Genomic DNA, 27507 nt, shown 5'->3' on the forward strand with positions numbered 1-27507 from the left:
GCTTATTTTTTTCCAAAAATCTAGCTTATATGTGCGCTTATCAGCTGGCAACACTGCTGTACATGCAGTCGTAACCAGCGTTTGAAAAGCTAGGCTACTCCCGTAGTTTGTCGCTTTGCTATGCTACCGTTCTCACTTTTTTCGAGAGCGGAAGCGAAAATTGAGAGCGATTGATTTGATTTTCTATGCCGTCACCAACGCTTGGTTAACCGCCTTTGGTTGCGTAGGGATATCTAGAATATGCAAGGTTAACCTAATCTGTCTAGCTCTTACACTATAAGACTTATAGATCCCAATATTTAAACGTTTTTGTTATTGTGAGTTGATAAATACATATGTCTTACTGAAAGTTTTCCTGTTTTAACTCATTAATAGAACAACGTTAAGTTGAGATTTTACAACCATTAATAAAGATTTGAAATTTCTCGATAATTAGTTAAAAGAACTTTAGGTGGAAATCGTAGTAGGGTGGTCATCAATCGAACATTCCCTTCATAAGACGAGGTAAAAACATCAGTAGCCCTGGTTTAAAGTAATAAAAGTCTTTCCTGTCATATGTCATATAAAGCTGCTCACAATTTTTCATTCCTGCTGAAGTTAGAGCTAATAATACATATAAAAACACAATCGTGCTCATTAAAAAAGTTAACATTTTTCAATTGCATAAGAATGTCGTGTGGAAAATGTCGCGGACACAAGGAGAAGAGTGTGAAGTGCCTCATAGCCGCATTGGACACTGTCAAACAGCACGCTCTTAGTAATTCAAACATAAATCGATTTTCGTTGATAATAAATAAATAATATCCACAGTGATGGAACGAGATTCGGAGGAGAACGCCCGGACCATAGAAAACCTGCAGGCCCGCAATGAAAAGCTGCACAAGGAGTTGGACTTGCTAAAAGATCGTCAGGAATTCATAATTCCCGCAGGAAAACGCAGGTTACTGTCGCTAAAAATGATTAAGGATGACATTTCTCCGCAGCCACAAAGCCAGGATTCCTTGAACGTGAACATAGCCATCAGCAGTATTGACCTTTCCGACGAAGATCAGGAAATGAAGGAAGATGAAATCATTGCGGAAACGCAGACTAACGTACCAAGCCCGCGTAAACTGCAACTACCTAACCGGAAGCCGAACATCCGGAATTTAAAAAGCAGACAAGCAACGTTTGGATTAGTAAGCCGTCCAATAATGCAGGAGTTCTCCCCAAATTGTCACTACCTCACAAAAGTTCCAACTTAAAACAAACACGCCTTAAATTCAAAGCAGTTCAGACGAGCACTACCAAAAACGATTTGATGGAGGAAAGCAGCCCCAGTTTGAGCCTTAAAAGGTCTTGGCCCCCAAGACCTTTAGTGCAAAGGTATTTATGAATACTATATACTAAAATATATCACAGAAATCTTTCCTAATTAAGATACATTTCTGTTAGATTGTTAGATAACCGATCAAATTCTATATCCTCGTAAAGATTTATGTGACTCTTTTAGTTATCATTCGTTTTGATTGTAAAAACTGAGCTTGCAGGACGGGCAACGTGGGCGTCTTAAGCGCTGACGACTTGCCTACTACCAGCAGTCGTAATATCACCAGCAAGTCCACTTTTGAGAAGAAGTCAATGGGCACCATGGATGTTCTTGCCGAAATTATGAAGGACGACGACGAAGACTGTTCAAGCGCCTTAAAGCAGTTTGAGCAAGACATGATTGACCAGCAGAAGCATCGTCTATCAAATCGAACTAAAGTGGAAAAAGCCACTCCAGTTGTAAAAGCTGTTAATACCGAACCCGTATCGCAGCCAGAAATAGAAGTGGGCAATGAATCAACAAAACTCTCGCAGGATACCGGGAAGTATCTAATGAAAACAAAAGAAGAGGATACAACGGACTCGGAGGAGGAGTTTCCGCGGCCTTTTTTGGTCAAAGAAGAACCTGAATTGTCGGCAAAAGATCGTTTCAATATTGAATCAACAAAACTCTTGCAGGATAAGTATCTAATGGAAACAAAAGAAAAGGATACAACGGACTCGGAGGAGGAGTTTCCGCGGCCTTTTTTGATTAAAGAAGAACCTGAATTGTCGGCAAAAGATCGTTTCAATATTGAATGTGTGGAGTGCGAAAAGGTTTGTACAATTCGTCCTTCATAAAATCATTTATATTTTACCAATTTCTTTCACTTAGTTGATAAATTTCATGGGCTCAAATTTGACTGATGAGAAGATCGAAAAGTATTTGGCCAACTGTAAACACGTAAATGTACGTAGTAACACGCCACCGGGATTCTGGAATCCTCACATGGTTACCTTTGCCGAAGACGATCCCCGTAACGAGATTTTGATAGACAATAGGTTTAGGGACCAGCAAAAAGGAAAAATGACATTAAAGAAATAATTAGGTTGTTCCATTTCGACCTTTTCATTTATTAGTTTTATATGTTGGTACTCATTTCTTTAACAAGTTTCCACGTTTGGCTTGGTCAATTCCCATGGCCGTGAACAAAGACTTCAAGTTTCCAGCGCCAAATCCCTGAAATAGCTAAAATTGTCAATGACTTTTCTTAGAAAAGTTTAAGCAATGAATGAATAACATTGGGATTATAACGTTGGATATCTTCGAGGAAGAGAGTGGGCCTGTCTTGGCTGTTCTTCGTAAAGGTCTGCAACGATGTCCGTTCTCATTAATGTCAGTCAAAACGTTCAACTTCTTTAGCACCTACATGTCCTCCTTAATCTTGGTACGGCTATGCAAAGGCTGTTCCTGCAGCAGCTCATAGTACGAGGGGTGTGGCTCACGGCTTGGATAATGTCATCCGTGTTGAGAGCAATGTGCTGGACACCGCCACCACCGTAGTACTCGACATAGTCCTGGATCTGTGACTTCTTGTTTCTATTGGCCGGCCTATTGATTGGCATCTTCACCGTCCCCTCGTAGTTGGCCATCACAATAGATCGCTGGGCGGAATACTAAGTGTCGATCTGAGAGTTATCCACCAACCAGAAGTGATGGAGCTAGATTCTTTCGTACCAGGAATCCACACATGAGCAAAGAAGTTTAGTTTGGTGGCTCTACAGATTTCTGGAATCCGGGCGGGATGTCCCCAGCATAACCATTTTGCTCAACGAAAGTGTGGGTGATATCACCGTACAATATGCAAAGTGTGGAATTGATTTAGATTTATTTTATAAATAATATAACTGTTCATAGATGAAAATTACACTTCACCTACGGTCTTGATGGTAGCAAATCTTACGAATCCCTGATCATCGCTCTCCCCCCAGATGTCACGAACCACTTGGGCTACAAGGCACAACGCCAGCGTAAAGATGACATGCAAATCCTCCACTCCGAAGGCTACATCCTAGACACCGTGACCATAACGCAGTCCCTGCTCCTTGTCATCCGGAGTATAAGCAGAGACGAAAACAAAGACGATCTTGTTCCGACGGACGGCATGCTTGGCGAAGCATCGTTCTCCGGTCTCTAATTCCTGGTAGCCGAGTGGTTCGAAGCCAAGACGAGTGGTATAATAGCTGGCCGCCAACGTATAAAGTCAAGTGATCAAGGCTTAGGAATTAGTCGGCTTCAGGCTGTAGAATAAATGATGTAATCAGTAATGAATTTATATGACAATATGAGAGATTTTAAGACTAACTTCGGATCCGTTGTCAGTATGGGAGGTCTGTGGGCAGAGTTAGAAGAGTTCAAATTGGAATTATTATAAAAGGTGTATCAATGACTAATGAAAAACATCAAGTGCCCCTGTTTAGGGAAATAAAAGCCATTTTGACATATGTCTTACTAAGCTGCTCATAATTTTTGATTCCTGCTGAAGTGAGGACCTTGCTCTGGTTAGTTTTCTGTACTTTGTGAAATAAAATAAAAAATATTTCCGTACTTAAGATATATATCCGAAGAACCATAAGTCCTTACCTACGAAAAATGAAGCCCAAATCGAAAAATGACAAGGCCTCGACTTTGAAGGCTGCTCTTAGTACTATACTGAAGAAGAGTCGCGATGACTTGAGCGAGAAACTTCGGCAGGCAGCCGCCAAGCTGGAGAAAGGCCCATCGCCAGGGCCCTCGAGGGAGCAAGGAACCCACTCAGCAAGGGTTCCGAAAGGGGAAGATGGACAATGACCGGGACCGACTGATGTACATGAATAGCATTACGATGCTTAATGATGGAATGCGCAAGAGAATTGAGCAGTTCAAAGAATCAAAGATTGCATTGGTGGAATCGAACGCAAGACTCAAATTGGAGATTCAAGATTTGACCCAAAGGAAAAAAGAATTGGATCAAATCCACAAGGAGAACTCTTGTCCGATCTGCCTTTCCCGGTGGCATCTCGATGGCGACCATTTTCCGATGTCTTTGAAATGCGGCCATGTTTTCGGTGCGAAGTGCATCTTCCAGCACTTGGGATCTTGCTTTGCTTGTCCCACCTGCAGACAGCCGGTGTATTATAACTCACTACGCAGCCTCTACCCATATTAACAGACTCTTCGGGCTCTTCCAATGCTTCAGATTGTAATGGTAATAACATGATTGGAAACGTTGGACTCAGGACATGTAATTATTTATACTAGAACTATTATCAAATGCTTGTTAGTTTATACGGATATATGCGGATATCACAGCTTACAAAAAATTATATAATATATATATATATATATAATATATATATAATATAATATAATATATAATATATTATATATAAAATTATATAAATGGCATCAGCGATTGTTTGTTTTAATAAAACTTTGTTAGCAAATGATAGCGAAATAGGTTATCACGGAGACTTTTTCGATCCTCTCTTGCTTACTCATCTCACTTACTCACTTACTCATCAGAGCGATCGAAATGCAGTCTTTCGGCTTTTGCGTACCCTTTTTTGGTCACTGCAGTGCAGCTCCAGTAAGTTCGCAATGAACAAAGTATTCTTGTGCAGTTAAACTTATTGTGTCCTTAATTAAATTTCTTAATTAGGGTGGCAAAATCATTGTCTCCCCCATAACGGTCAGACATCAGAGTTACGAAAGCTAAGCAAGATTATTGGTGGAAGAGCGACTGTCTTTTGTGTTTTATCGATTCATCGGCAGATATAAGCTATTGTTCATGTGTTTTCCATCTTTGATTTCGTTTAGCTTTGGTCTCTCTAAACAAAAACCGTAATAAGAAAAGTTTAGTGTAAACAGACATACATTATTGGATGACGACCTTAATCAAATATATTTCATGAAGAATACGGAAATCTCCTCAATGCTTTTGCTGGAAACGTCGCTGATCCCGTTCAGCAACCTTAAGCCCATTGCTTTCCCAATATTCCTACTGAAATGAAGATCTTTCTCTGGCATGTTTATGAATACGAATAACGAATAAATTACGTACTGAAGAAAGATAAACGATGAACGAAATTATCTGAAAATAAAGCCCAAATCTAAGGATAACAAACCTTCGACTTTGGAGGCCATGTATTCGGGAGCAAGTCCATCTTCCAGCACTTGGGATCTTGCTTTGCTTGTCCCACCTGCAGACAGCCGGTGTATTATAACTCACTACGCAGCCTCTACCCATATTAACAGACTGGGCTCTTCCAATGCTTCAGATTGTAATGTTAATAACATGAATGGAAACGTTGGACTCAGGACATGTAATTATTTATACTAGTACTATTATCAAATCGAACGAGCTTGTTAAGCTAAGTTGCCTGTTAGTTTATACGGATATATGCGGATATCACAGTTTACAAAAAATTATATAAAGGGTTTTTATACGATGGGAAACCCTGACGAAGCAAGTGTTCGGAGCAGCATTAACAAAATTGTTAAATTTTAAATGGCATCAGCGATTGTTTGTTTTAATAAAACTTTGTTTGGAAATGATAGCGAAAAAGGTTATCACGGAGACTTTTTCGATCCTCTCTTGCTTACTCATCTCTTATATTCCCCGAGTTTGTAATCAGAGCGATCGAAATGCAGTCTTTCGGCTTTTGCGTACCCTTTTTTGGTCACTGCAGTGCAGCTCCAGTAAGTTCGCAATGAATAAAGTATTTTTGTGCAGTTCAACTTAGTGTGTGTTTAATTCAATTTGATAATTAAGGGTGGCAAAACGAAATTGCCATTGCCATTGATTGCTAAAAGGGCAGTCAACAAAGTTGTATCTTTAAGCAACTTGCAGCATTTAATTTATTTTAATTTGCAGCTTAAGTTTGAAGACTGCTTCTGAGAGTATTTCACAAGATCATGTATATAAATCCATCCAGAACAACGACATCCTCCATCACAATTTCTGTCAATATGTTCCAAATATTGCTTCTTCCCTTATTTCCCTTATCCCTTATATTCCCTTATATTCCCTTCCATATCCATCCATTCTATATCGATCAAAGAACAACAACATATCGATCAAAAACTAATTATGAACTACAAAAATGTAATGCAAGTCATCGCCAAACGAAGAATTTGACTAAAAAGAACGAAAACAAAAAACAAGCTACAACAACACGCTGAAAGAAGCTCGCATAGAAATTGTAACTGTACATCAGTGTTGCCAGTTTAGCTATTATAAGCTAGTTCTAGCATATTTGAAACTGAAAAGCTTGTAAAACTTGCATCTAACTTACAGCTTTATATATAGCTTTTTTAAAACACATCTAGCATATTTCAGCTTTAAATTTGCTTTTGATTTGCGACATCAACGGTTTGTTTTGTAAGAAAAATATTCTTTATGGCATGAAAATATCGAAGCATGTCCTTTTTTTTGACGATGGTTATGTGCAGTTTATTTCTAATCGATAGTGTGGGAGGCACAGGCATGGGAAATGTTGCCAAACGTACGTGCCTATAAAAAGAATTAAAAATATTTAAGTTACGATTAAGATCACGAAAATTATTAATTATTTACTGATTTAATTTAAATACAAACTCTAAGAACATCTAAGCTTTAATATAATTTCAGGTTATTCTAGCTTTTATATTTTTTCCAAAAATCTAGCTTATATGTGCGCTTATCAGCTGGCAACACTGCTGTACATGCAGTCGTAACCAGCGTTTGAAAAGCTAGGCTACTCCCGTAGTTTGTCGCTTTGCTATGCTACCGTTCTCACTTTTTTCGAGAGCGGAAGCGAAAATTGAGAGCGATTGATTTGATTTTCTATGCCGTCACCAACGCTTGGTTAACCGCCTTTGGTTGCGTAGGGATATCTAGAATATGCAAGGTTAATCTAATCTGTCTAGCTCTTACACTATAAGACTTATAGATCCCAATATTTAAACGTTTTTGTTATTGTGAGTTGATAAATACATATGTCTTACTGAAAGTTTTCCTGTTTTAACTCATTAATAGAACAACGTTAAGTTGAGATTTTACAACCATTAATAAAGATTTGAAATTTCTCGATAATTAGTTAAAAGAACTTTAGGTGGAAATCGTAGTAGGGTGGTCATCAATCGAACATTCCCTTCATAAGACGAGGTAAAAACATCAGTAGCCCTGGTTTAAAGTAATAAAAGTCTTTCCTGTCATATGTCATATAAAGCTGCTCACAATTTTTCATTCCTGCTGAAGTTAGAGCTAATAATACATATAAAAACACAATCGTGCTCATTAAAAAAGTTAACATTTTTCAATTGCATAAGAATGTCGTGTGGAAAATGTCGCGGACACAAGGAGAAGAGTGTGAAGTGCCTCATAGCCGCATTGGACACTGTCAAACAGCACGCTCTTAGTAATTCAAACATAAATCGATTTTCGTTGATAATAAATAAATAATATCCACAGTGATGGAACGAGATTCGGAGGAGAACGCCCGGACCATAGAAAACCTGCAGGCCCGCAATGAAAAGCTGCACAAGGAGTTGGACTTGCTAAAAGATCGTCAGGAATTCATAATTCCCGCAGGAAAACGCAGGTTACTGTCGCTAAAAATGATTAAGGATGACATTTCTCCGCAGCCACAAAGCCAGGATTCCTTGAACGTGAACATAGCCATCAGCAGTATTGACCTTTCCGACGAAGATCAGGAAATGAAGGAAGATGAAATCATTGCGGAAACGCAGACTAACGTACCAAGCCCGCGTAAACTGCAACTACCTAACCGGAAGCCGAACATCCGGAATTTAAAAAAGCAGACAAGCAACGTTTGGATTAGTAAGCCGTCCAATAATGCAGGAGTTCTCCCCAAATTGTCACTACCTCACAAAAGTTCCAACTTAAAACAAACACGCCTTAAATTCAAAGCAGTTAAGACGAGCACTACCAAAAACGATTTGATGGAGGAAAGCAGCCCCAGTTTGAGCCTTAAAAGGTCTTGGCCCCCAAGACCTTTAGTGCAAAGGTATTTATGAATACTATATACTAAAATATATCACAGAAATCTTTCCTAATTAAGATACATTTCTGTTAGATTGTTAGATAACCGATCAAATTCTATATCCTCGTAAAGATTTCTGTGACTCTTTTAGTTATCATTCGTTTTGATTGTAAAAACTGAGCTTGCAGGACGGGCAACGTGGGCGTCTTAAGCGCTGACGACTTGCCTACCACCAGCAGTCGTAATATCACCAGCAAGTCCACTTTTGAGAAGAAGTCAATGGGCACCATGGATGTTCTTGCCGACATTTTGAAGGACGACGACGAAGACTGTTCAAGCGCCTTAAAGCAGTATGAGCAAGACATGATTGACCAGCAGAAGCATCGTCTATCAAAGCGAACTAAAGTGGAAAAAGCCACTCCAGTTGTAAAAGCTTTTAATACCGAACCCGTATCGCAGCCAGAAATAGAAGTGGGCAATGAATCAACAAAACTCTCGCAGGATACCGGGAAGTATCTAATGAAAACAAAAGAAGAGGATACAACGGACTCGGAGGAGGAGTTTCCGCGGCCTTTTTTGGTCAAAGAAGAACCTGAATTGTCGGCAAAAGATCGTTTCAATATTGAATCAACAAAACTCTTGCAGGATAAGTATCTAATGGAAACAAAAGAAAAGGATACAACGGACTCGGAGGAGGAGTTTCCGCGGCCTTTTTTGATTAAAGAAGAACCTGAATTGTCGGCAAAAGATCGTTTCAATATTGAATGTGGAGTGCGAAAAGGTTTGTACAATTCGTCCTTCATAAAATCATTTATATTTTACCAATTTCTTTCACTTAGTTGATAAATTTCATGGGCTCAAATTTGACTGATGAGAAGATCGAAAAGTATTTGGCCAACTGTAAACACGTAAATGTACGTAGTAACACGCCACCGGGATTCTGGAATCCTCACATGGTTACCTTTGCCGAAGACGATCCCCGTAACGAGATTTTGATAGACAATAGGTTTAGGGACCAGCAAAAAGGAAAAATGACATTAAAGAAATAATTAGGTTGTTCCATTTCGACCTTTTCATTTATTAGTTTTATATGTTGGTACTCATTTCTTTAACAAGTTTCCACGTTTGGCTTGGTCAATTCCCATGGCCGTGAACAAAGACTTCAAGTTTCCAGCGCCAAATCCCTGAAATAGCTAAAATTGTCAATGACTTTTCTTAGAAAAGTTTAAGCAATGAATGAATAACATTGGGATTATAACGTTGGATATCTTCGAGGAAGAGAGTGGGCCTGTCTTGGCTGTTCTTCGTAAAGGTCTGCAACGATGTCCGTTCTCATTAATGTCAGTCAAAACGTTCAACTTCTTTAGCACCTACATGTCCTCCTTAATCTTGGTACGGCTATGCAAAGGCTGTTCCTGCAGCAGCTCATAGTACGAGGGGTGTGGCTCACGGCTTGGATAATGTCATCCGTGTTGAGAGCAATGTGCTGGACACCGCCACCACCGTAGTACTCGACATAGTCCTGGATCTGTGACTTCTTGTTTCTATTGGCCGGCCTATTGATTGGCATCTTCACCGTCCCCTCGTAGTTGGCCATCACAATAGATCGCTGGGCGGAATACTAAGTGTCGATCTGAGAGTTATCCACCAACCAGAAGTGATGGAGCTAGATTCTTTCGTACCAGGAATCCACACATGAGCAAAGAAGTTTAGTTTGGTGGCTCTACAGATTTCTGGAATCCGGGCGGGATGTCCCCAGCATAACCATTTTGCTCAACGAAAGTGTGGGTGATATCACCGTACAATATGCAAAGTGTGGAATTGATTTAGATTTATTTTATAAATAATATAACTGTTCATAGATGAAAATTACACTTCACCTACGGTCTTGATGGTAGCAAATCTTACGAATCCCTGATCATCGCTCTCCCCCCAGATGTCACGAACCACTTGGGCTACAAGGCACAACGCCAGCGTAAAGATGACATGCAAATCCTCCACTCCGAAGGCTACATCCTAGACACCGTGACCATAACGCAGTCCCTGCTCCTTGTCATCCGGAGTATAAGCAGAGACGAAAACAAAGACGATCTTGTTCCGACGGACGGCATGCTTGGCGAAGCATCGTTCTCCGGTCTCTAATTCCTGGTAGCCGAGTGGTTCGAAGCCAAGACGAGTGGTATAATAGCTGGCCGCCAACGTATAAAGTCAAGTGATCAAGGCTTAGGAATTAGTCGGCTTCAGGCTGTAGAATAAATGATGTAATCAGTAATGAATTTATATGACAATATGAGAGATTTTAAGACTAACTTCGGATCCGTTGTCAGTATGGGAGGTCTGTGGGCAGAGTTAGAAGAGTTCAAATTGGAATTATTATAAAAGGTGTATCAATGACTAATGAAAAACATCAAGTGCCCCTGTTTAGGGAAATAAAAGCCATTTTGACATATGTCTTACTAAGCTGCTCATAATTTTTGATTCCTGCTGAAGTGAGGACCTTGCTCTGGTTAGTTTTCTGTACTTTGTGAAATAAAATAAAAAATATTTCCGTACTTAAGATATATATCCGAAGAACCATAAGTCCTTACCTACGAAAAATGAAGCCCAAATCGAAAAATGACAAGGCCTCGACTTTGAAGGCTGCTCTTAGTACTATACTGAAGAAGAGTCGCGATGACTTGAGCGAGAAACTTCGGCAGGCAGCCGCCAAGCTGGAGAAAGGCCCATCGCCAGGGCCCTCGAGGAGCAAGGAACCCACTCAGCAAGGGTTCCGAAAGGGGAAGATGGACAATGACCGGGACCGACTGATGTACATGAATAGCATTACGATGCTTAATGATGGAATGCGCAAGAGAATTGAGCAGTTCAAAGAATCAAAGATTGCATTGGTGGAATCGAACGCAAGACTCAAATTGGAGATTCAAGATTTGACCCAAAGGAAAAAAGAATTGGATCAAATCCACAAGGAGAACTCTTGTCCGATCTGCCTTTCCCGGTGGCATCTCGATGGCGACCATTTTCCGATGTCTTTGAAATGCGGCCATGTTTTCGGTGCGAAGTGCATCTTCCAGCACTTGGGATCTTGCTTTGCTTGTCCCACCTGCAGACAGCCGGTGTATTATAACTCACTACGCAGCCTCTACCCATATTAACAGACTCTTCGGGCTCTTCCAATGCTTCAGATTGTAATGGTAATAACATGATTGGAAACGTTGGACTCAGGACATGTAATTATTTATACTAGAACTATTATCAAATGCTTGTTAGTTTATACGGATATATGCGGATATCACAGCTTACAAAAAATTATATAATATATATATATATATATAATATATATATAATATAATATAATATATAATATATTATATATAAAATTATATAAATGGCATCAGCGATTGTTTGTTTTAATAAAACTTTGTTAGCAAATGATAGCGAAATAGGTTATCACGGAGACTTTTTCGATCCTCTCTTGCTTACTCATCTCACTTACTCACTTACTCATCAGAGCGATCGAAATGCAGTCTTTCGGCTTTTGCGTACCCTTTTTTGGTCACTGCAGTGCAGCTCCAGTAAGTTCGCAATGAACAAAGTATTCTTGTGCAGTTAAACTTATTGTGTCCTTAATTAAATTTCTTAATTAGGGTGGCAAAATCATTGTCTCCCCCATAACGGTCAGACATCAGAGTTACGAAAGCTAAGCAAGATTATTGGTGGAAGAGCGACTGTCTTTTGTGTTTTATCGATTCATCGGCAGATATAAGCTATTGTTCATGTGTTTTCCATCTTTGATTTCGTTTAGCTTTGGTCTCTCTAAACAAAAACCGTAATAAGAAAAGTTTAGTGTAAACAGACATACATTATTGGATGACGACCTTAATCAAATATATTTCATGAAGAATACGGAAATCTCCTCAATGCTTTTGCTGGAAACGTCGCTGATCCCGTTCAGCAACCTTAAGCCCATTGCTCTTCCCACCTCGGATACTCCAGCAGATGTGGAAGTCATCATTTCCGGCTGGGGAAGGATCGAGAATCAGGGCGATCTGCAGTACAACACCTTGAAGTAAACATCCCTGGAGGGGTGTGACGAGTTGATTGGCTGGAGTGTCCAGAGCGAACTTTGTCTCGCGATTGAGACAATGGCGACTCCGGCCAAACGGCAATCTACAACAGCCAGGTGGTGGTTAATCAGTATCAGTTTGGAACTTTTCTTTCACCAATTAAAATTAAATTTATTATTGTACATATATTCAAGGTTCAGGCTCATATTCAGATTGAAAAAAGATCTATTCTACTTTTGTGATCCGTGTGAGGAAAACCCAAAGACCATCCCGATCCCGTAGAGTGATGAACAGATGACGAAACGGAAGAACGAACTCCAAACTGAGATATTGTTATCAGCCCTTCAATATGATGTTGTTATTTTTCTTACCTTTTTGGATTAAACCTTAATTTTCACTTTTTCTCCATGGATATTGGGCATAAAAATAATGCCAACTTAAAAACCGAGGAGCGAGATTTCCCAATCGATTTCCAGCAGCCATGTTCCATTGAAACTGTTCTGTACTGCGATAATGCAATATTGAATAACTTAGTATGACGAAACAGAAAAGAAGTGTGATCCAAACCAGTACTATGGAGTTCTTAGTCTGTCTTTACTATCCGCCAGATTACTGATTCCCACCTACATGTATGTTTTTGACATCTAGGAAGGAGGAATATGTTGACTGCCTGGAATGCCATATCTAGTCATAATCATTCGCTTCAGGAGGAAGTTCTAAACAATTCGTAGCTCGCCCCGAGTTACTAAAGGTGAATGCCATCCTCCCAAAGTGAATAAATATGACTAGAGGAAATTTCCCTTAGTCACTATATATCGCCAGCGAGCCGATATCAAAAACATAGCTGGGAATCAGAAATGTGGTGGTTGGTTAAGATAAACTCAAAATGTCCCACCAATGGTTCGGTACCCAAGACCTCCTTATAAGGTCATAGCAAGTTCAAAAAGAAAGAATTGCACCCCGGACTAAGGAGTAGACCCAGGAGTTGCTCACAAACTATGCCGTAAGCACGCCGTTGGTTACTGTGAGAAAGTTTGCTAGCTGATGATATCCTTCGACCATTCCAATTTCGTCACAGTCTGAAAGATTTCGAATTTATTAACGTTAGGTGGTGGAGTCAAACAATGCGATGGACATTTTTGAGATGCCAAGATCTGTAAAATTAAATGTTTCAATTAGACGTTCAATAGGACACTGGCCAACTGGACTCAAAACCAATTCGAAATTTTGGGCTACTTTAAATTGTAAAGTTTACATTTTTAAAAAAGGTCCTTGATGTACACAAATAACTCTTTTCTAGCGCCATGTTTAAATAAAAAAAGTCTTAAATGTCGAAAGGTGAATGTTAGGCGAAGTTTATGTCCTTCATCCCTATATCCATTGGATATATTTTTACAGCGCGACTCGAGACTGGGCTAAAAATTGAGTTGTTTTTCGAATAAAGCCTTTTAGTAGCTCAAAGTTTAAATTTACAGGACTAGACAAAAAGCCACCAACAAGTTTTTTACCTGATGCATGCGAATAAACCTCTTTTAAAATATCAATTTTTATTATTAATTAAATGCAAAAACTGTATATGAAATTGTGTGGGGGAAGACCAGCTTCTTTTATATTCTCTTCGGTTTTTGTGAAAATGTTTTTTTCGGGGATTATGAAGTAAGAGAAATATACTTATAAAAAACAATATAATTATAAACACAAATTGCTAAATGTGCGAATTTCACATTGCCAAAAATAAAGAATATAAAAATATTTTACAAAAATCAAAACTACTTTTTACGTTGCAAATCTGTAATATTATAGGCTTGAGCTGTTTACCAGCGACATAAATAATGTGGAGAATTCGTGGAAAAAATTAACGTCTATTAAAAAATATTTTATATGTATTTAATCAGTATCAGTAAAGTTGAGTAAGTGTTTTTCATCTACAGATGATAATATAGCATAGAAAAACTAACATCTTATAGCTCTGTGAAGTTTAATAATTTTTTATCTCGAATCGAAAAGCATTCGCTTGTAGCTTATTTAATTAATTTGCAAAGCGTGATTTTGGACTTTAATGACTGTCATTATTATCCGAAACGCAAGCATGGCGAAAGTTAGATTGTCTTTTGCCTGGTGGCAAGTGGATGGCAATATAGATAGCTCAGTCTGCCGATTTACCCTATACCTTATAGCCTTTCTGGCCGTGCTATCTTGTTAATTGTGCTCTGGCTCCGATTGCAATTTTCAAGTGGGTCTTCTTCTGGAGTCGCTGAAGTTTTCGCACCTCGAGGTGCTGTGCCCGGGAATCCGAGGAAGTGAAGTTTGAAGTTCTCCAGAGAGAGAGAGAACTATCTATCCTATTTTTAGCACCACCCCCGCCTCCGCTTCATGCCCTTTCATCTCTCCCTCTCTCTCTCATCTCAAAGGAGTGGCAACCAAGTTGGGCCACCTTTGCAGTTTGCCGTCGACTTAATTAGTTTGTTATCCCGACGCCCCCTTTTCCGCCATCCATGTGGTTGTGTTTCTACGTCTATGTCTCGTCTAGTCCTTGGTCCTTACTCCTTGGCACTTGGTACTTGGTCCCAGTTCCCTGTTCCCTGTTTCCCCATCCCTTCCCTTCTCTATTACTCCTCAACGGAAGTGGTTTGACAATGGAACTTAATGAGTATAAGCGGAAATTTAATCAGCAGTATAAATAATGAAATGACAGCTGAATGGCTCGGCAACGTTTCCAGCTTTTCCCTCACTTTTCCTCCGCTTTTCCAACGCTTTCCCCACACCCCGTTTTGGGTTTCATTTTACGCTAAATGAATCAAAACTCATTTGCTTCGCTTGTTGAGTGTGAATTGTTTGTTTGTCGCTCCGCGTTGTTTGTCGGTTGTTGGTCAATCCAGATCGGGAATTAGTTACGTGTTCATCTATATATATATATATATATATATATATATATATATATATATATATATATATATGAGAAATACGAACCAGCTATAGCTTTCGATATGAAAGCAGATACGACAGCTGACGAGCCAAAAGTGGAAAGCTTGCTAAAACATTTTTAAAACTTTCCATGCCAGCACTTTTATTTTTCATTTTTGGTTGAAAGATTTGCAAACAGAAACTAAAAATATACGGCAGTAAGGGTATTAATAAAGTGTTGATATTCAACAAAAGGGGGTTTTATAATTATAAACAATTTACTATATTAGGTTTATAAATACATATATATTGGGAAAGTTTTTAAACTTTAAGCAGGGGTGCCCAACGCCTATGCTCCTAGTGCTCATTTGTTTTTTGTAATGCTCCTTGCATACGGGCTTGCTCGTGCTCATTTTTCCTCTTTTCACCTCATTCCGTCGCTAACTGTAAAGTAACTTATTCTTGTTTCTTTCTCGATCATCCTCGAACTCCTTGCTATTCCTCCAACAATTTTTCGTTCTCCTCTTTCCGCCTCATTCTGTCGCCAACTGTATGGTAATTTGTTCTTGTTTCTTTCTCGATCATCCTCGAACTTCTTGCTATTCCACCAACAATTTTTCGTTCTCCTCTTTCCGCCTCATTCCGTCGCCAACTGTAAGGTAATTCGTTCTTGTTTCTTTCTCGATCATCCTCGAACTCCTAGCTATTCCACCAACAATTTTTCGTTCTCCTCTTTCCGCCTCGTTCCGTCGCCAACTGTAAGGTAATTCGTTCTTGTTTCTTTCTCGATCATCCTCAAACTCCTATGATAATAATCCTGACAGTATATTCTTTAGCTTATAAATTAAAAAGCTTATGAAGCGCATCGTCACTAAGTTGACTGTTGATAACAGCGATTAATCGTAGTAAGTGAAGGTAAGTAAGCAAAGAATAACGGTTGGATGTCCTGCAAGTCATTATAAGACGATATTTAAAAACTCATATTGGGATAGATCCTAAAGAACCATAGGTGGAAAACATAGTACGATTGTCATTAATCGAACATTCCTTTAAAAAGACGAGTTCCAAGAAACGGTCTCATTCATTTATGAAAAACATCGATAGCCCTTGTTTACTTTAAACGCCATTTTGACATATGTCACCCTATGCCCTTGCTCTGGTTAGTTTTTTGTGCTTTGTGAAATCAAATACAGATAATATCCGTACTTTAGATAGGTAATCGAAGAACCTACAAAAAACCTACAAAATATGAAGCCCAAATCTAAAGATAACAAGCCCTCGACTTTGGAGGCTGCGCTCAGTTTTATAATGAAGAAAAATCGCGATGATTTGGGCTGGAAACCTCGACAGGCAGCCGCCAAGATGGAAAAAACCCCATCGCCAGGGCCCTCGGGAAGCAAGAAACCCGCTAAACAGGGATTCCGGAAGGGCAAGAGGGACAATGACCGGGACCGACTGATGTACATGAATAGCATTACGATGCTTAATGATGGACTGCGCGAGAGAATTGAGCAGGCGGAAAAATCAAAGATTGCATTGATGGAATCGAACGCAAGCCTCAAATTGGAGATTGAAGATTTGACCCAAAAGAAGACCGAATTGGATCAAATCCTCAGGGAGAACACTTGTTCGATTTGCCTCTTGGGGTGGCATCTCAATAGCGGCCATTATCCGATGTCTTTGAAATGCGGCCATGTTTTCGGGAGCAAGTGCATCCTCCAGCACTTGGAATGTCGCTTTGGTTGTCCCACCTGCAGGCTGCCGGTGCAGCTTTACGCACTACGCAACCTCCACTGCTCATAATATAAGACTGGACTCTAATGCTTGGAAACGCTGAACTTAATACATTTACGAAACTATTTATAATACTATTACTGTAATTAAATCGAACGAGCTTATGATGCACTAATTGTTTCTTAGTTAATACGGATATATGCCCTTACGATTGTACAATCACAGTTTATAAAATATTGTATAAAATGTTTTTATAGGATGGAAAACCAAGAATTAGATCAGAGTTACCAAAGTTGAACAAGATTAGAGGTGGAACAACGTTTATCTGTTGTATTGTATCGATTCATCGGCAGAACATATAAGCTTTTCCTAATGTGATTTCCTTCTTTGATTTCGTTTAGCATTGGTCTCTCTAATATTAAAACAGTAAATAAAGTTTAGTATAAACAGATTCACACACCATCATTTGAATGAGTAGTAATTTCCAAAAAGGCAAAACTCCCACGAACAATTGTATAATGCGGATATTCCAGCTGATGTGGACATCATCATTTCAGGCTGGGGAAGGATCAAGCATCAGGACGTTCTGCCACGATATCTGCAGTACAACACCAATACAGCAATGGAGAAGAAATGATCGAACTTCCACTATTTTCTCGAGTAAGTCGACGACGTCAAGTCGACGAGCTTTCCCAATTGATTTTCCATTGAAACTGTTCTTCACAGCGATTATTAATGTAGATCCACTCCTGCCCCGGATGCAATATTGAATAACTCAGTATGACGAAACAGAAAAGAAGTGTGATCCAAACCAGTTCCATGGAGTTTTGAGTCTGTCTTTACTATCCGCCAGATAACTGATTCCCACCTATGTTTTTGAAATCTAGGAAGGAGGAATATGTTGACTGCCTGGAATGCCATATCATTCGCTTCAGGAGGAAGTTCTAAACAATTCGTAGCTCGCCCCGAGTTACTAAAGGTGAATGCCATCCTCCCATAGTGAATAAATATGACTAGAGGAAATTTCCTTTAGTCACTATATATCGCCAGCGAGCCGATATCAAAAACATAGCTGGGAATCAGAAATGTGGTGGATGGTTAAGATAAGCTCAAAATGTCCCATCAGTGGTTTGGTACCCAAGACCTCCTTATAAGGTCATAGCAAGTTCAGAAAGCCAAAGAATTGCACCCCGGACTAAGGAGTAGACCCAGGAGTTGCTCACAAACTATGCCGTAAGCACACCTTTGGTTACTGTGGGAAATTTTGCTAGCTGATGATATCTTTCGACCGTTTCAATTTCGTCACAGTCTGAAAGATTTCGAATCTCTTAACGTTAGGTGGTAGAGTCAAACCATTCGATAGAAATGTTTGAGATGTCAAAATCTATAAACTAAAATTTTTTAGTTTTTTTTTTTTCGTAATCCCATTACCTACAAAGTACTGTATTCGTTGAAAAGTATGTAACAGGTAGAAGGAACCGTTTCCGACCCTATGAAGTGTATACATTCTTGATCAGTTTGGCATCAGAATAGGCATCCCGATTTATTAAAACAAATGAAGGTTAAAAGGCCACAAGGGTAGTGACGTCACCATCAGTTAGTAAACATGCTTTTTCCAAAAAAAGGTGCCGCTTTGTCAATTTCCGCTAGCAAAATGATTAATTTAAACTTGGATAAGACAATTATGGATGTCTTATAGTTTTGGACTAGAATTGTCTTTTTGAATTCCTTTCAGCAAACAATTTTTTTTAGGAAACGTTTAGAAAACTTCGAATAGATTTAATGGTTTGTTTTTGTACATTTTTTAGCATTCCCCATTGTTAATGTTAAATTTAAAAAAGAATTTACCAATAAAGCTGAAGAAATTCTAAAACATTTTAAGCTCAAAGTTATTTCCATATTCACTTCGATGGGGAGCAACACATCTTGGTCGTTTGAAAGGAAAGAAAACTCAAAGCTGGCAATGAAGTCGCCAAGGAAATGGGGAAAATGTGGGCGGTAAATTGAGGGAGTGGCGCATTCGCGTTTATATTGTGTGTGTGTGTGTGTGTGTGTGTGCGGCGGAGCATGCGATTTGAATTGAACTTTCTGCATGCAAATAAACTTCCAGGATACAACCCACCCACCACCCCATCAACAATAAAGGGTTCGGCGGGGCGGGGAGAGTGGGAAACTGTGAAGAATTTAATTTTCCAATTCATAAACAATTTCTGCAATAAAAGCCAAAACCAAAGTAGCAGTAATAACACTGAAAATAATCCAACTAAGCATAAACAATGGAATTCGATTTAGATCAAGACGTTGCGAAGTTCAAGCACCCTTTAAATGAATTAGTTAATTATAAATTATAATTATAAATTATAAATAAATCTTAAAAATAACATATTGAAAGAATTCTTATATTTGTATATTTTATTTCGGAAAAAATACGAATTTAAGAGTCATTTCCCTGGGAAAAATCAAGCTTTTCCGAATTTACTCATTCATTAAATATGATTTTCTAATATTTGGATGTATTTCGTAAAAAACAGTCAATTGATACAAACCACCAATGCTTTTTTTTTTTTTTGGTAAAAGAACATGGTGAACAAACTTTATTTCAGCTACCATGTGATGGGTGGGCGTGGCAGTCATTGCCGCCTTCCGATGAGCTTCGATTTGAATTTTTTCCTCTTCTGGCGCAGACAAATTTCCACTTCATTGTCGCCCCTGCTGACTTTACCACCTCTTCGGCCCCCGGAAAAAGGGTTATTCTTCTCCGTTTTGGGTGTTGCAAGTTTATGTTGCCTCACTTGAGTGAGGATTTTCGTTTTTTTGTGGGTGTATGTGCTTGCCACATGATGACACTTAGGATCGGCAACGACCGAAAGTTATGCGAATTTTTTCGCAAGTTTTATTTGTCTGATTTTCACGTCGTAAACTTTGCAACTTTTCATGACGCAAAAAAATCACAACCGAAAATCAACCGCAAAACGAAAAAGTGTAATTATGGCCTAAAACCAGGGAAACGAAAAGGATAACGCCAAAAAATATTACTGTTCAAGATAGAAAAAGATCTGACCTTAAGTAGAGTTGCCAAAAGGTTATACCCTGGGCAAAGTCAGCAGTTTAAGAAGGATATTTTAAAGGACTCCCTTAAGAATAAGTGCTAATGATAATTTTACTTATAAGCTAATGAATAAAAGGGAAACAAGAAGAAACGCTGTAGTTGAGTGCCGCGACCTTAAGATACCCCTTACTGACTTATCAAATTTTTAAATAATCATTTTACTACCATCATTAAGTAACCGGTGATGTCATTGCCCATGTTGTGCCTGTTTTAATGTTCAAATTTTGCTAAATCGGAAAGAAAGAATTATACAAGGTCAAAGCAAAACATAAATCTTAATTCTTTATCTTAACTTTCTAGCTTAAACCCAAAAATGTATATCTTAAAGTTCAGTTAGATCACGGACTAGATCTAATGGGAAAACTTTTTCCCAATTTTTGAGGATAAGGAAGAAAACTCAACAATATGGCCAACCGATTTTATGAATTCCATAACTCTTCTGGCACTCACAGAAGTAATGTTAGACCCAATCTACCAATAAGACCCCTAATGGGGGAAAAGGAAAGCGGAACTTGGCATTCTGTAATGCAACTTTAGGGTCTGGCTGGTGTGAAAGACCCTCGAACCAGGATGATAATGAAGAGCATCAGTTATGATTTAATTAAAATATGAAGTTGGAGAACATCTCACACCAGTTTCATATGGCGCTCTGCTCTCTGCTGATCAAGAACAAGATGGGTGGGTACCTTATAGGTCGGTTATACTTCCTTAACGGTCTGCTATTTAACATTTCATTCTACAGGATGGCCTACAAAAGATTTGCGGTTTAAAAAAGATCAGCAAATCTTCTACGAAATATCTGACACATTGACAATGACATTCGAAATGTCAAAGTCAAAATTATGGATAGTTCAAAAAGCAAACGCTACATGGGCCACCCTGTAGGTTATCTAGTATTTAAGCAAGAGGAAGCTTCCTTCTACCTTTTACATACTCTTACTTTTACTCTTCGCTTCTTAATTAACTGTTTTTATACTTACTTAACTATCAATCCAATAAAAATTAATCAAAATAAGTAAAAGATAAGCATAAATATAACCGCACCTTCAAAACATTTCTTAACTCGCTTCAAGGAGCCAAAATGAATAAACAAAACTGTTTGAAAACTTTAATTTTCGCAAAGCGAATAACAGCTAATAATTTTGTTCTTTAAATGAGCTTAAAAATTATTTTCGCAGCCATTTGAAGTCGCAGTTTTCGCCAATTTCGGCAATTATCAAAGGCCAAAAACTAAAGGAGCATTCCTTGAACATTTGTCTATGCACTGAAGGATCTTATCAGGGTTATCGCATCGCAATGACAACTCCAACTTCCTCGCACACACACACACACACACACACACACTCCTGCAATGGCAGCCAGCCATAGGTTAGTTGCCAACTAACGGTAAATGCGCGCCAAGTGTCATTATCCTTTTGGCTGGCACTCTCTGTCTGTGTCGGTGTCCGTGCTAGTGTGTGTGTGTGTGTGTCAGCTTGTGGCATATTAACGCTCCCAACCTGGGCCCACACACACACAAACACACACTTTGGGGGACACACAAATACACAAGGACGCATGCAAACACTCATGAAGTCCACGTGGCCATTGCCAAAAAGACAGAGCCGCGCATATACACAAACATATATATGTATGTATGTATGTGTGTGTATGTCTGTGTTTGTGTATTACCCCACCCCCTTGAAGCTGCCCCTTTTTTTGGGAAAACCCTTGGGAGGCGAAGCCAAGTTTTAACCGCCAGCATCGTCATCGTCTTGCTGTTCTTTAGCTTGCTACAGGGTACCAAAGGGATATTGGGCATCATGAAAAGCAAATAAAAACTCGTATATCCGATTTGAAGACATCGAAACAATAATCTGCAAACTATGTTTGAAATGAATCCTTACATTTTGAAGTAAGCAAACCAGCTAAAGTAAAAATTGAGAAATTTTCCTAAAAAACAACCTTTAAACTGAATACTAATTGGTAGCACAGGAGATGCCTATCAATACTTATGATGACCAAAAATTAGTTACTACTCTTAATTAGATTTATTCAAATTACAAACTAGAAAATTCTCAAAGTTGTAACTGCATAAGAAATCTTCAAAATTAGATAAAAAGGAGGGTTTTCTATAATTACGCATACGCCGCGTGGTTCATAATTCTCAGTATCGGGCTTAATGAAATATTAAATTTTGAAAATGGCTAGTAAGTTACTATCTTAGAAAAAAGTACTTATTTTATGTCTTTATATTATTACTCATACGCCATGTGATTTTTAATTAGCTTCATTTTGTTCATTCATTTTATGGCCCCCATTGGGACTTTTCTTATTTATTTTCTTAGATAAAGAATTGATTTTAAATTGGTATTTTATAAATTTAATTATTAAATTTATAAATATTAGTTTTTAATTCATATTTTAAAACGTGCGCTTACTCATTTTAGCTATATAAAATGGCTTACATTAGAAGCAGTCTTAGAAATGGTAGAATTGTCATGGCCAGTTGTTCCCTTGCTGTGCTTCCTCTTCTTGGGCCACCAATTCTTCTTGTTCCTCTACATCTTCTTCTGCTTCTTCTTGTGCCCCTGATGACATTAGCCAAAAAGGTGCAACGATGTCGTCGTCGTTTCCTAATTTCTGTGTTTGTGATGCTTCATTGCATTCCCTGGGAGTCCGTCTCTTTCGCCCCTTGGTCTCTCACTCTATCTCTCTCCCCCTCTCTCTCTCTATCTCTCTCTCTCTCTCTCACTCTCTCTCTGCCTGTCTGTCATCCTCTCGCCGTCTCTATCTCGCCCATTCGCCATCCTTCTTTCGTCTGTCGTCGATTTATTTTTCATTTAGTTTTGTTTTGATTTGCCGCCTTATTCATTGCGACAGCATTGCAGTAGTCCTAGTATTGCACTGCCCCCTGCGCCACTGCCCCTCTCTTTCTCGCTCTCTTTCTCCAACTCTCTTGTCCTTTGACCCCCACTAACCCCCCATCCCTCCCTCTTCTCCACACCCTACCCCTCTGCAAAGGCCGCTAGCTGCGCTGCTTACGTAATTTCCAGGATAAGCTGCAAAGTTACAACATTTTCAACCTGCAGCAGCAACAGAAGAGGAAGAAATAGCAGCAGTAGAAGAAGCAGAAGATGCACTGAAAGAAAAAGGGGAAAAGTTTCTAGCTAAAGGATGAAATCAAAGAAAACGTGAGTTTTCGTAATTAACTGTAAGTTGTAGGGCAACCCTCTTAAATTTTGAAATCTAAAATCGAAATTTTTCTAAGTGCACGGCAGCCGCAACAGCAGCAGCACTTGCTGCAACAACCGGAAGCGAATGTGCAGCAACAGCATCCAGGAAAATTGAGCTTTTCCTCTCTCTTTTGAGAGTCAGAGAGAGAGAGAGAGAGAGAGCGGGAAAATGCAGACGAGAGCGACGAGTGTTTGACGGAAAAGCTTTCTCTGCCAGTGCCTCTGCCTCGGCCGGCATCGACGTAGCTGCAAGCGTCGACAGTGACGTCGCTGTTAAGTTTGCAGTTTTCAGTTTTCCGGGTTTTGCGGGATGTTGCCAGCCGAGGTGTTTCCCCAAAATCAAACAGAGCCTGCAGCCCTTCCACCACCCATTTTCCCGGTCATTTTCCACCAGCTTGCCACCCATTACGTCGGGGAAAACTTTAGGCATTTGATTAATATAAATCCAGAAGATCGGGCTAACAAAAGGCAATTATATTTAATAAAATTTAATCAGGGCAAATCTGATTTTCATTTTCACTGAATTCATTTGAAAATAAACAGCTCGTAAAATGGATAATGTGTAAATAAATATTTGAAAAAATGTAACAAAAAAGTGAATGGCCAATAAGGGTTTTTCAAATGGCTTAAATGACCCCATAAACATAATTTATTTCTCTTAAATTAAATCAATAATAAAATAATTTCACTTGAAAAATAGGTTTGGCTTGGTTGGAAAAGTGTATTTAATCGATTTTATTATTTTTTAATCGCTATCAAATTAGTAAAACTAAAGTGTAAAAACCTTAAAAATAATTATATATTTAGCCCAGACTTATGAAGTATATAAATTCGTATTTTTTGAACTTCTATTCTTTCCCATTTTTCCCATACTTAAAAGAAACATTCTGAGGTAGGTCAAATTATGGCAAAGTAAGTTGTCAAATGAAGCTGCTTACCAGAAAGATCAATAAAAAGTTCAAGGGTCAGCTTTGGAAAATGTTTATGGAATTTCCATGTACCTTTGAAAACTAAATAAAATATTCATTAATTCAGATCTGGGTAGTTATATTGATTAAAACTAATAACCATTACTAGAGCAAAAGGCCTTAGCTGCTACTGCTCCTGGGCCTATGTTAGCTTTTAGTTTTAAGCCTTAGCCTTAGATAAATAAATAAATAGCCATAAACTAATTTAAGGAATTGTGCAAAAACTGAAAAAGATTTTACAAACCATCCCTTTCTTTGTCTTTTTGATTAACTACTTTTCTTTTTTTGTTTCATTTTTATTTAAACAAATTAAGTCGAGTATGCAAGCCAAGATTTGGTAAGGTTTTACAGGCACTGAAAGCTAAAGTCTGTTCGCCTGTCTTCTTGCTATCTGTTGATACAAACTAAAGTCGGAAATGCACTTTATATGGAAATACGTACAGCTTTTAATATTGGGTAAGATAGGTGATATAAGGAGAAGAAGGGAAGATGGAAGGCTGAGGCCAAAAATCAATTTACGCCCCCGCGCTGGGCAGAAGTCAAGCAGATGATCAGATGGTCAGTTTGCCGTTAATAATCAATATATAAATCCTTATATTGCTTTTAAAGGTTTTTTGCAGGCATTATCATTCTTTTCAGCCTTATAAATTGGTTTTCTAAAGACAAAGTTTGCTTTCCTATTACAGCTTAAACATGTCATCTATATCTTATATTACCCCTAGTCCATTACCCCTTCATAAATTTTATTAACACTCGCAGATTATTTTTGAGTTTATTTGGCTTCCGAAGTTATTTAATTTAAAACTATTCTAGTTTTTAACTATTAAAATAAAGATTTCAAATCAAAATCTTTTTAATTTCATATTTTTAATTAGTTTACTTTCCTTTTACCAGACAAGCTTATACTAGTTTTATCTTACTTTGCTGGTAAGTAATTTAGCCAAGAAACTTTGTATAATGTTGCCGTAAAACGAAGATTTCTTATTTGGAGAAGCTGCATGATGTTTTTAGAACGCTGCCAAGCTTAAAGCCAGCCTTCCCCGGGGCACTATACCTTCCCCCCGCTCGAATCCTCCGCTCGACTTATCCCCCGATTTATCCCGTAGCCTTTGGCTTAATGGGGATTTGATGTTTTCGGTCAAGTGTCAAGCGATGGCGTTGGCGTTGGCGTTGGCCTCCCGATTTGGCCGGCGGACAGGCGTACGAATCAACGAACGAATCCTGCTGCAGGTAAAATCCAGCATTCCCTTCAGCCATCAATCCCAGCCAATGTTTAAAACACGAAGAGGAGACTGGAGACAGGAGACAGAGAGAGGAGAGCTTCGTCTTTAAGGGTTAAATAAAGTGTCTCGGGCGTGTGTCGCCATTGTTTGCCCTTCAATTGGGATCGGATTGTGCATGTATGCAAATTGTGTCTAGCAATTTGTTCAACTCAATAAATATGGCCATAGCCCTGGCAGCATTGGCAGCACTGGCAGCACTGGCAGCCTCAGCAGGACACCGAACGCACTAAAAATTTACAAAGAAAGAAAAAGAACAAACGAACTGGTAAAGAATATTGAGCAACTCCGGCCCCAAAAACTATAAAAGTGATTTATTTGATGTCACAGAAAAGCAGTCATGCATAAATATTTAGCATAACCCTCAGACTCCGTACAAACTCCGGATAACGGACGAACGGACAAACGGACAAGCGGACAAAAACGGACACCGATGCCGTCTGCGACTCCGAGGAGATATTTAAATCAGGCGAGCAGGCCAAGGAGCAGATATATGCTTTATAACTGTGTGCCAGCGCCGTAAGCAGGCGCAATCTGAATCCGAGTGTGTGTGTGTGTGTGTGTGTTTTTGGCCCTTTTTTATTGGCAGAAGACAGGGCCAGGAGACGGGGACATTATGGACAGACTCGGACACACGCCTACTTCAATATGCTGGCTCAATGCTCAAGGATGCGGCAGCCCAAGTCGAAGGATCTCCAGCACCAGCACCCCAAACAAGGCACATAAAAACCCATAAGCATCCTGCAGCCGGGCGTGGAGTGGCCAGAAGTGGAGTGAAGTGGCCAGGACCACGACCGAAAGCTCTTTCCCTCCACAATACACTCACAAAAGGAGCCTCCTAATTCGAACCAGAAGCTTGTCCTGCTTGTTAAGCAGTCCTTGGACAGCTTGATTCAAATCTATGTGATTTACTCTAAAGTAGTTGTTTTTAAAGTTCCTGTTGAAATCGTAGTTCATGGTTTATGTAAAAATACTGCTTGAGGTTTCAAGTGGCAGTAGTAGTTGGGGCTTAAGCTTAACACTCTCTGATTAAGATTCTTATGATCCGGAATTCACTTTCCAAAAGAAGGCATCTTACGGTGTGGCGGGATAAGTTCGTCAGCTTTACTTAATATTATTATTCGATAAGTCTAGTATCGATTTTTCTAGTATTAAATATCGGTATTAGATTCCATTTTCCTGAAGATTCCTGAAGACATAACAAGCTAAACCAAAACAGAGCGTTTAAAGAGTATTCCGAGTGTCAGCAACTTTGGTTAACATTTTCTTCCGCTTGGACCAAATCAAATATGCGCAAATAAATAAAAATGAAAATTCAAGAAGAGCGGAAAAAAATGAATTTCCTCTTTAACTGTTGATGCCGATAAGCATTAGCGTGGGAGATAAGGGGACGAAGCGATGCTTTCTCAAGGTAAACTGCCGGGCAAAGGAAAACACTTTGCGGCATTTTTATAGTTGTTTGATATATTCATTGAAATTGGTTGCCATGTTCCCGTTCAGCTCGATGTGTATTGAAATATTTATGAATCAATAACAAAAACGAATTCCCCTCAACCTCAACATCCACATCCACATCCACATCCACATCGACATCGTCCATAATCCAAGGATTGGCTGTGAGTTTTCCCCATCCAAGCTACTCTATGTGTGTGGCATCTGTCCAGGCCGAATAAGTGAGTGTTTGGTTAAGCAATTGTTTATGTGAAGTTGAAGTTGTCGCATTGGGCATAAAGACAGACGCCTTCGCATAGATCAAGTCTCAACTTATGGCAGTCGATGGGTGGAGAACGATTTCTCTGGTTCGATTCTCAGCATAATTGGCTGCGAGACGTTGGGAAAGTAAGTCCTTGGGCTAAGCCTCTCGGCTTGGATTACTGGGAGAGCTTATCCTATAAGATAATCCATCAAGAAACCAGTTTT

The 27507-nt window shown here is 39.1% G+C and overlaps 5 protein-coding genes and 2 pseudogenes across 5 annotated transcripts; 5 read left to right on the plus strand and 2 right to left on the minus strand.

Moving 5' to 3' along the window:
- Nucleotides 1-632: 632 nt before the first annotated feature.
- On the plus strand, nt 633-2419 carry LOC108109657. The gene is given in 5 exon segments (XM_017218237.2): nt 633-757; nt 811-1152; nt 1155-1365; nt 1530-2124; nt 2183-2419. Coding segments are annotated over 5 exon segments (1446 nt in total). The 5' UTR covers nt 633-669; the 3' UTR covers nt 2393-2419.
- A 24-nt stretch (nt 2420-2443) lies between these two features.
- On the minus strand, nt 2444-3812 carry LOC108109627 (annotated as a pseudogene).
- A 315-nt stretch (nt 3813-4127) lies between these two features.
- Nucleotides 4128-4496, plus strand: LOC121530382 (uncharacterized RING finger protein C548.05c-like). Its single transcript, XM_041819393.1, has one exon. It carries the CDS (start codon nt 4128-4130, stop codon nt 4494-4496), a length of 369 nt encoding a protein of 122 aa, XP_041675327.1.
- A 3107-nt stretch (nt 4497-7603) lies between these two features.
- On the plus strand, nt 7604-9362 carry LOC108115095. Its single transcript, XM_041819394.1, has 4 exons — nt 7604-7728; nt 7782-8337; nt 8502-9084; nt 9153-9362. The coding sequence occupies exons 1-4, from the start codon at nt 7641-7643 to the stop codon at nt 9360-9362; spliced, it is 1437 nt and encodes a 478-aa protein (XP_041675328.1). The 5' UTR covers nt 7604-7640.
- Nucleotides 9363-9413: 51 nt separating this feature from the next.
- On the minus strand, nt 9414-10782 carry LOC108114999 (annotated as a pseudogene).
- On the plus strand, nt 10781-11583 carry LOC108114926. Its single transcript, XM_041819381.1, has 2 exons — nt 10781-10819; nt 10872-11583. The coding sequence occupies exon 2, from the start codon at nt 10911-10913 to the stop codon at nt 11463-11465; it is 555 nt and encodes a 184-aa protein (XP_041675315.1). The 5' UTR covers nt 10781-10819; nt 10872-10910; the 3' UTR covers nt 11466-11583.
- Nucleotides 11584-16529: 4946 nt separating this feature from the next.
- LOC121530383 lies at nt 16530-17652 on the plus strand. Its single transcript, XM_041819395.1, has 2 exons — nt 16530-17013; nt 17549-17652. The coding sequence occupies exons 1-2, from the start codon at nt 16530-16532 to the stop codon at nt 17650-17652; spliced, it is 588 nt and encodes a 195-aa protein (XP_041675329.1).
- Nucleotides 17653-27507: the final 9855 nt, after the last annotated feature.

The sequence above is a fragment of the Drosophila eugracilis genome, unplaced genomic scaffold, assembly GCF_018153835.1.
Source record: "Drosophila eugracilis isolate 14026-0451.02 unplaced genomic scaffold, ASM1815383v1 contig_649, whole genome shotgun sequence".
In the NCBI taxonomy this organism is placed as follows: Eukaryota; Metazoa; Arthropoda; class Insecta; order Diptera; family Drosophilidae; genus Drosophila; species Drosophila eugracilis.

Coding starts and splice junctions, on each gene's coding strand:
- LOC121530382 (XM_041819393.1), top strand. CDS start 4,128: ATGGACAATGACCGGGACCGACTGATGTACATGAATAGCATTACGATG.
- LOC108114926 (XM_041819381.1), top strand. CDS start 10,911: ATGAAGCCCAAATCGAAAAATGACAAGGCCTCGACTTTGAAGGCTGCT.
- LOC121530383 (XM_041819395.1), top strand. CDS start 16,530: ATGAAGCCCAAATCTAAAGATAACAAGCCCTCGACTTTGGAGGCTGCG. Junction 17,014..17,548: donor CATCCTCCAGCACTTGGAAT/GTCGCTTTGGTT, acceptor CGGATATTCCAG/CTGATGTGGACATCATCATT.
- LOC108115095 (XM_041819394.1), top strand. CDS start 7,641: ATGTCGTGTGGAAAATGTCGCGGACACAAGGAGAAGAGTGTGAAGTGC. Junction 8,338..8,501: donor CCAAGACCTTTAGTGCAAAG/GTATTTATGAAT, acceptor CTGAGCTTGCAG/GACGGGCAACGTGGGCGTCT. Junction 9,085..9,152: donor GTTTCAATATTGAATGTGGA/GTGCGAAAAGGT, acceptor TCTTTCACTTAG/TTGATAAATTTCATGGGCTC.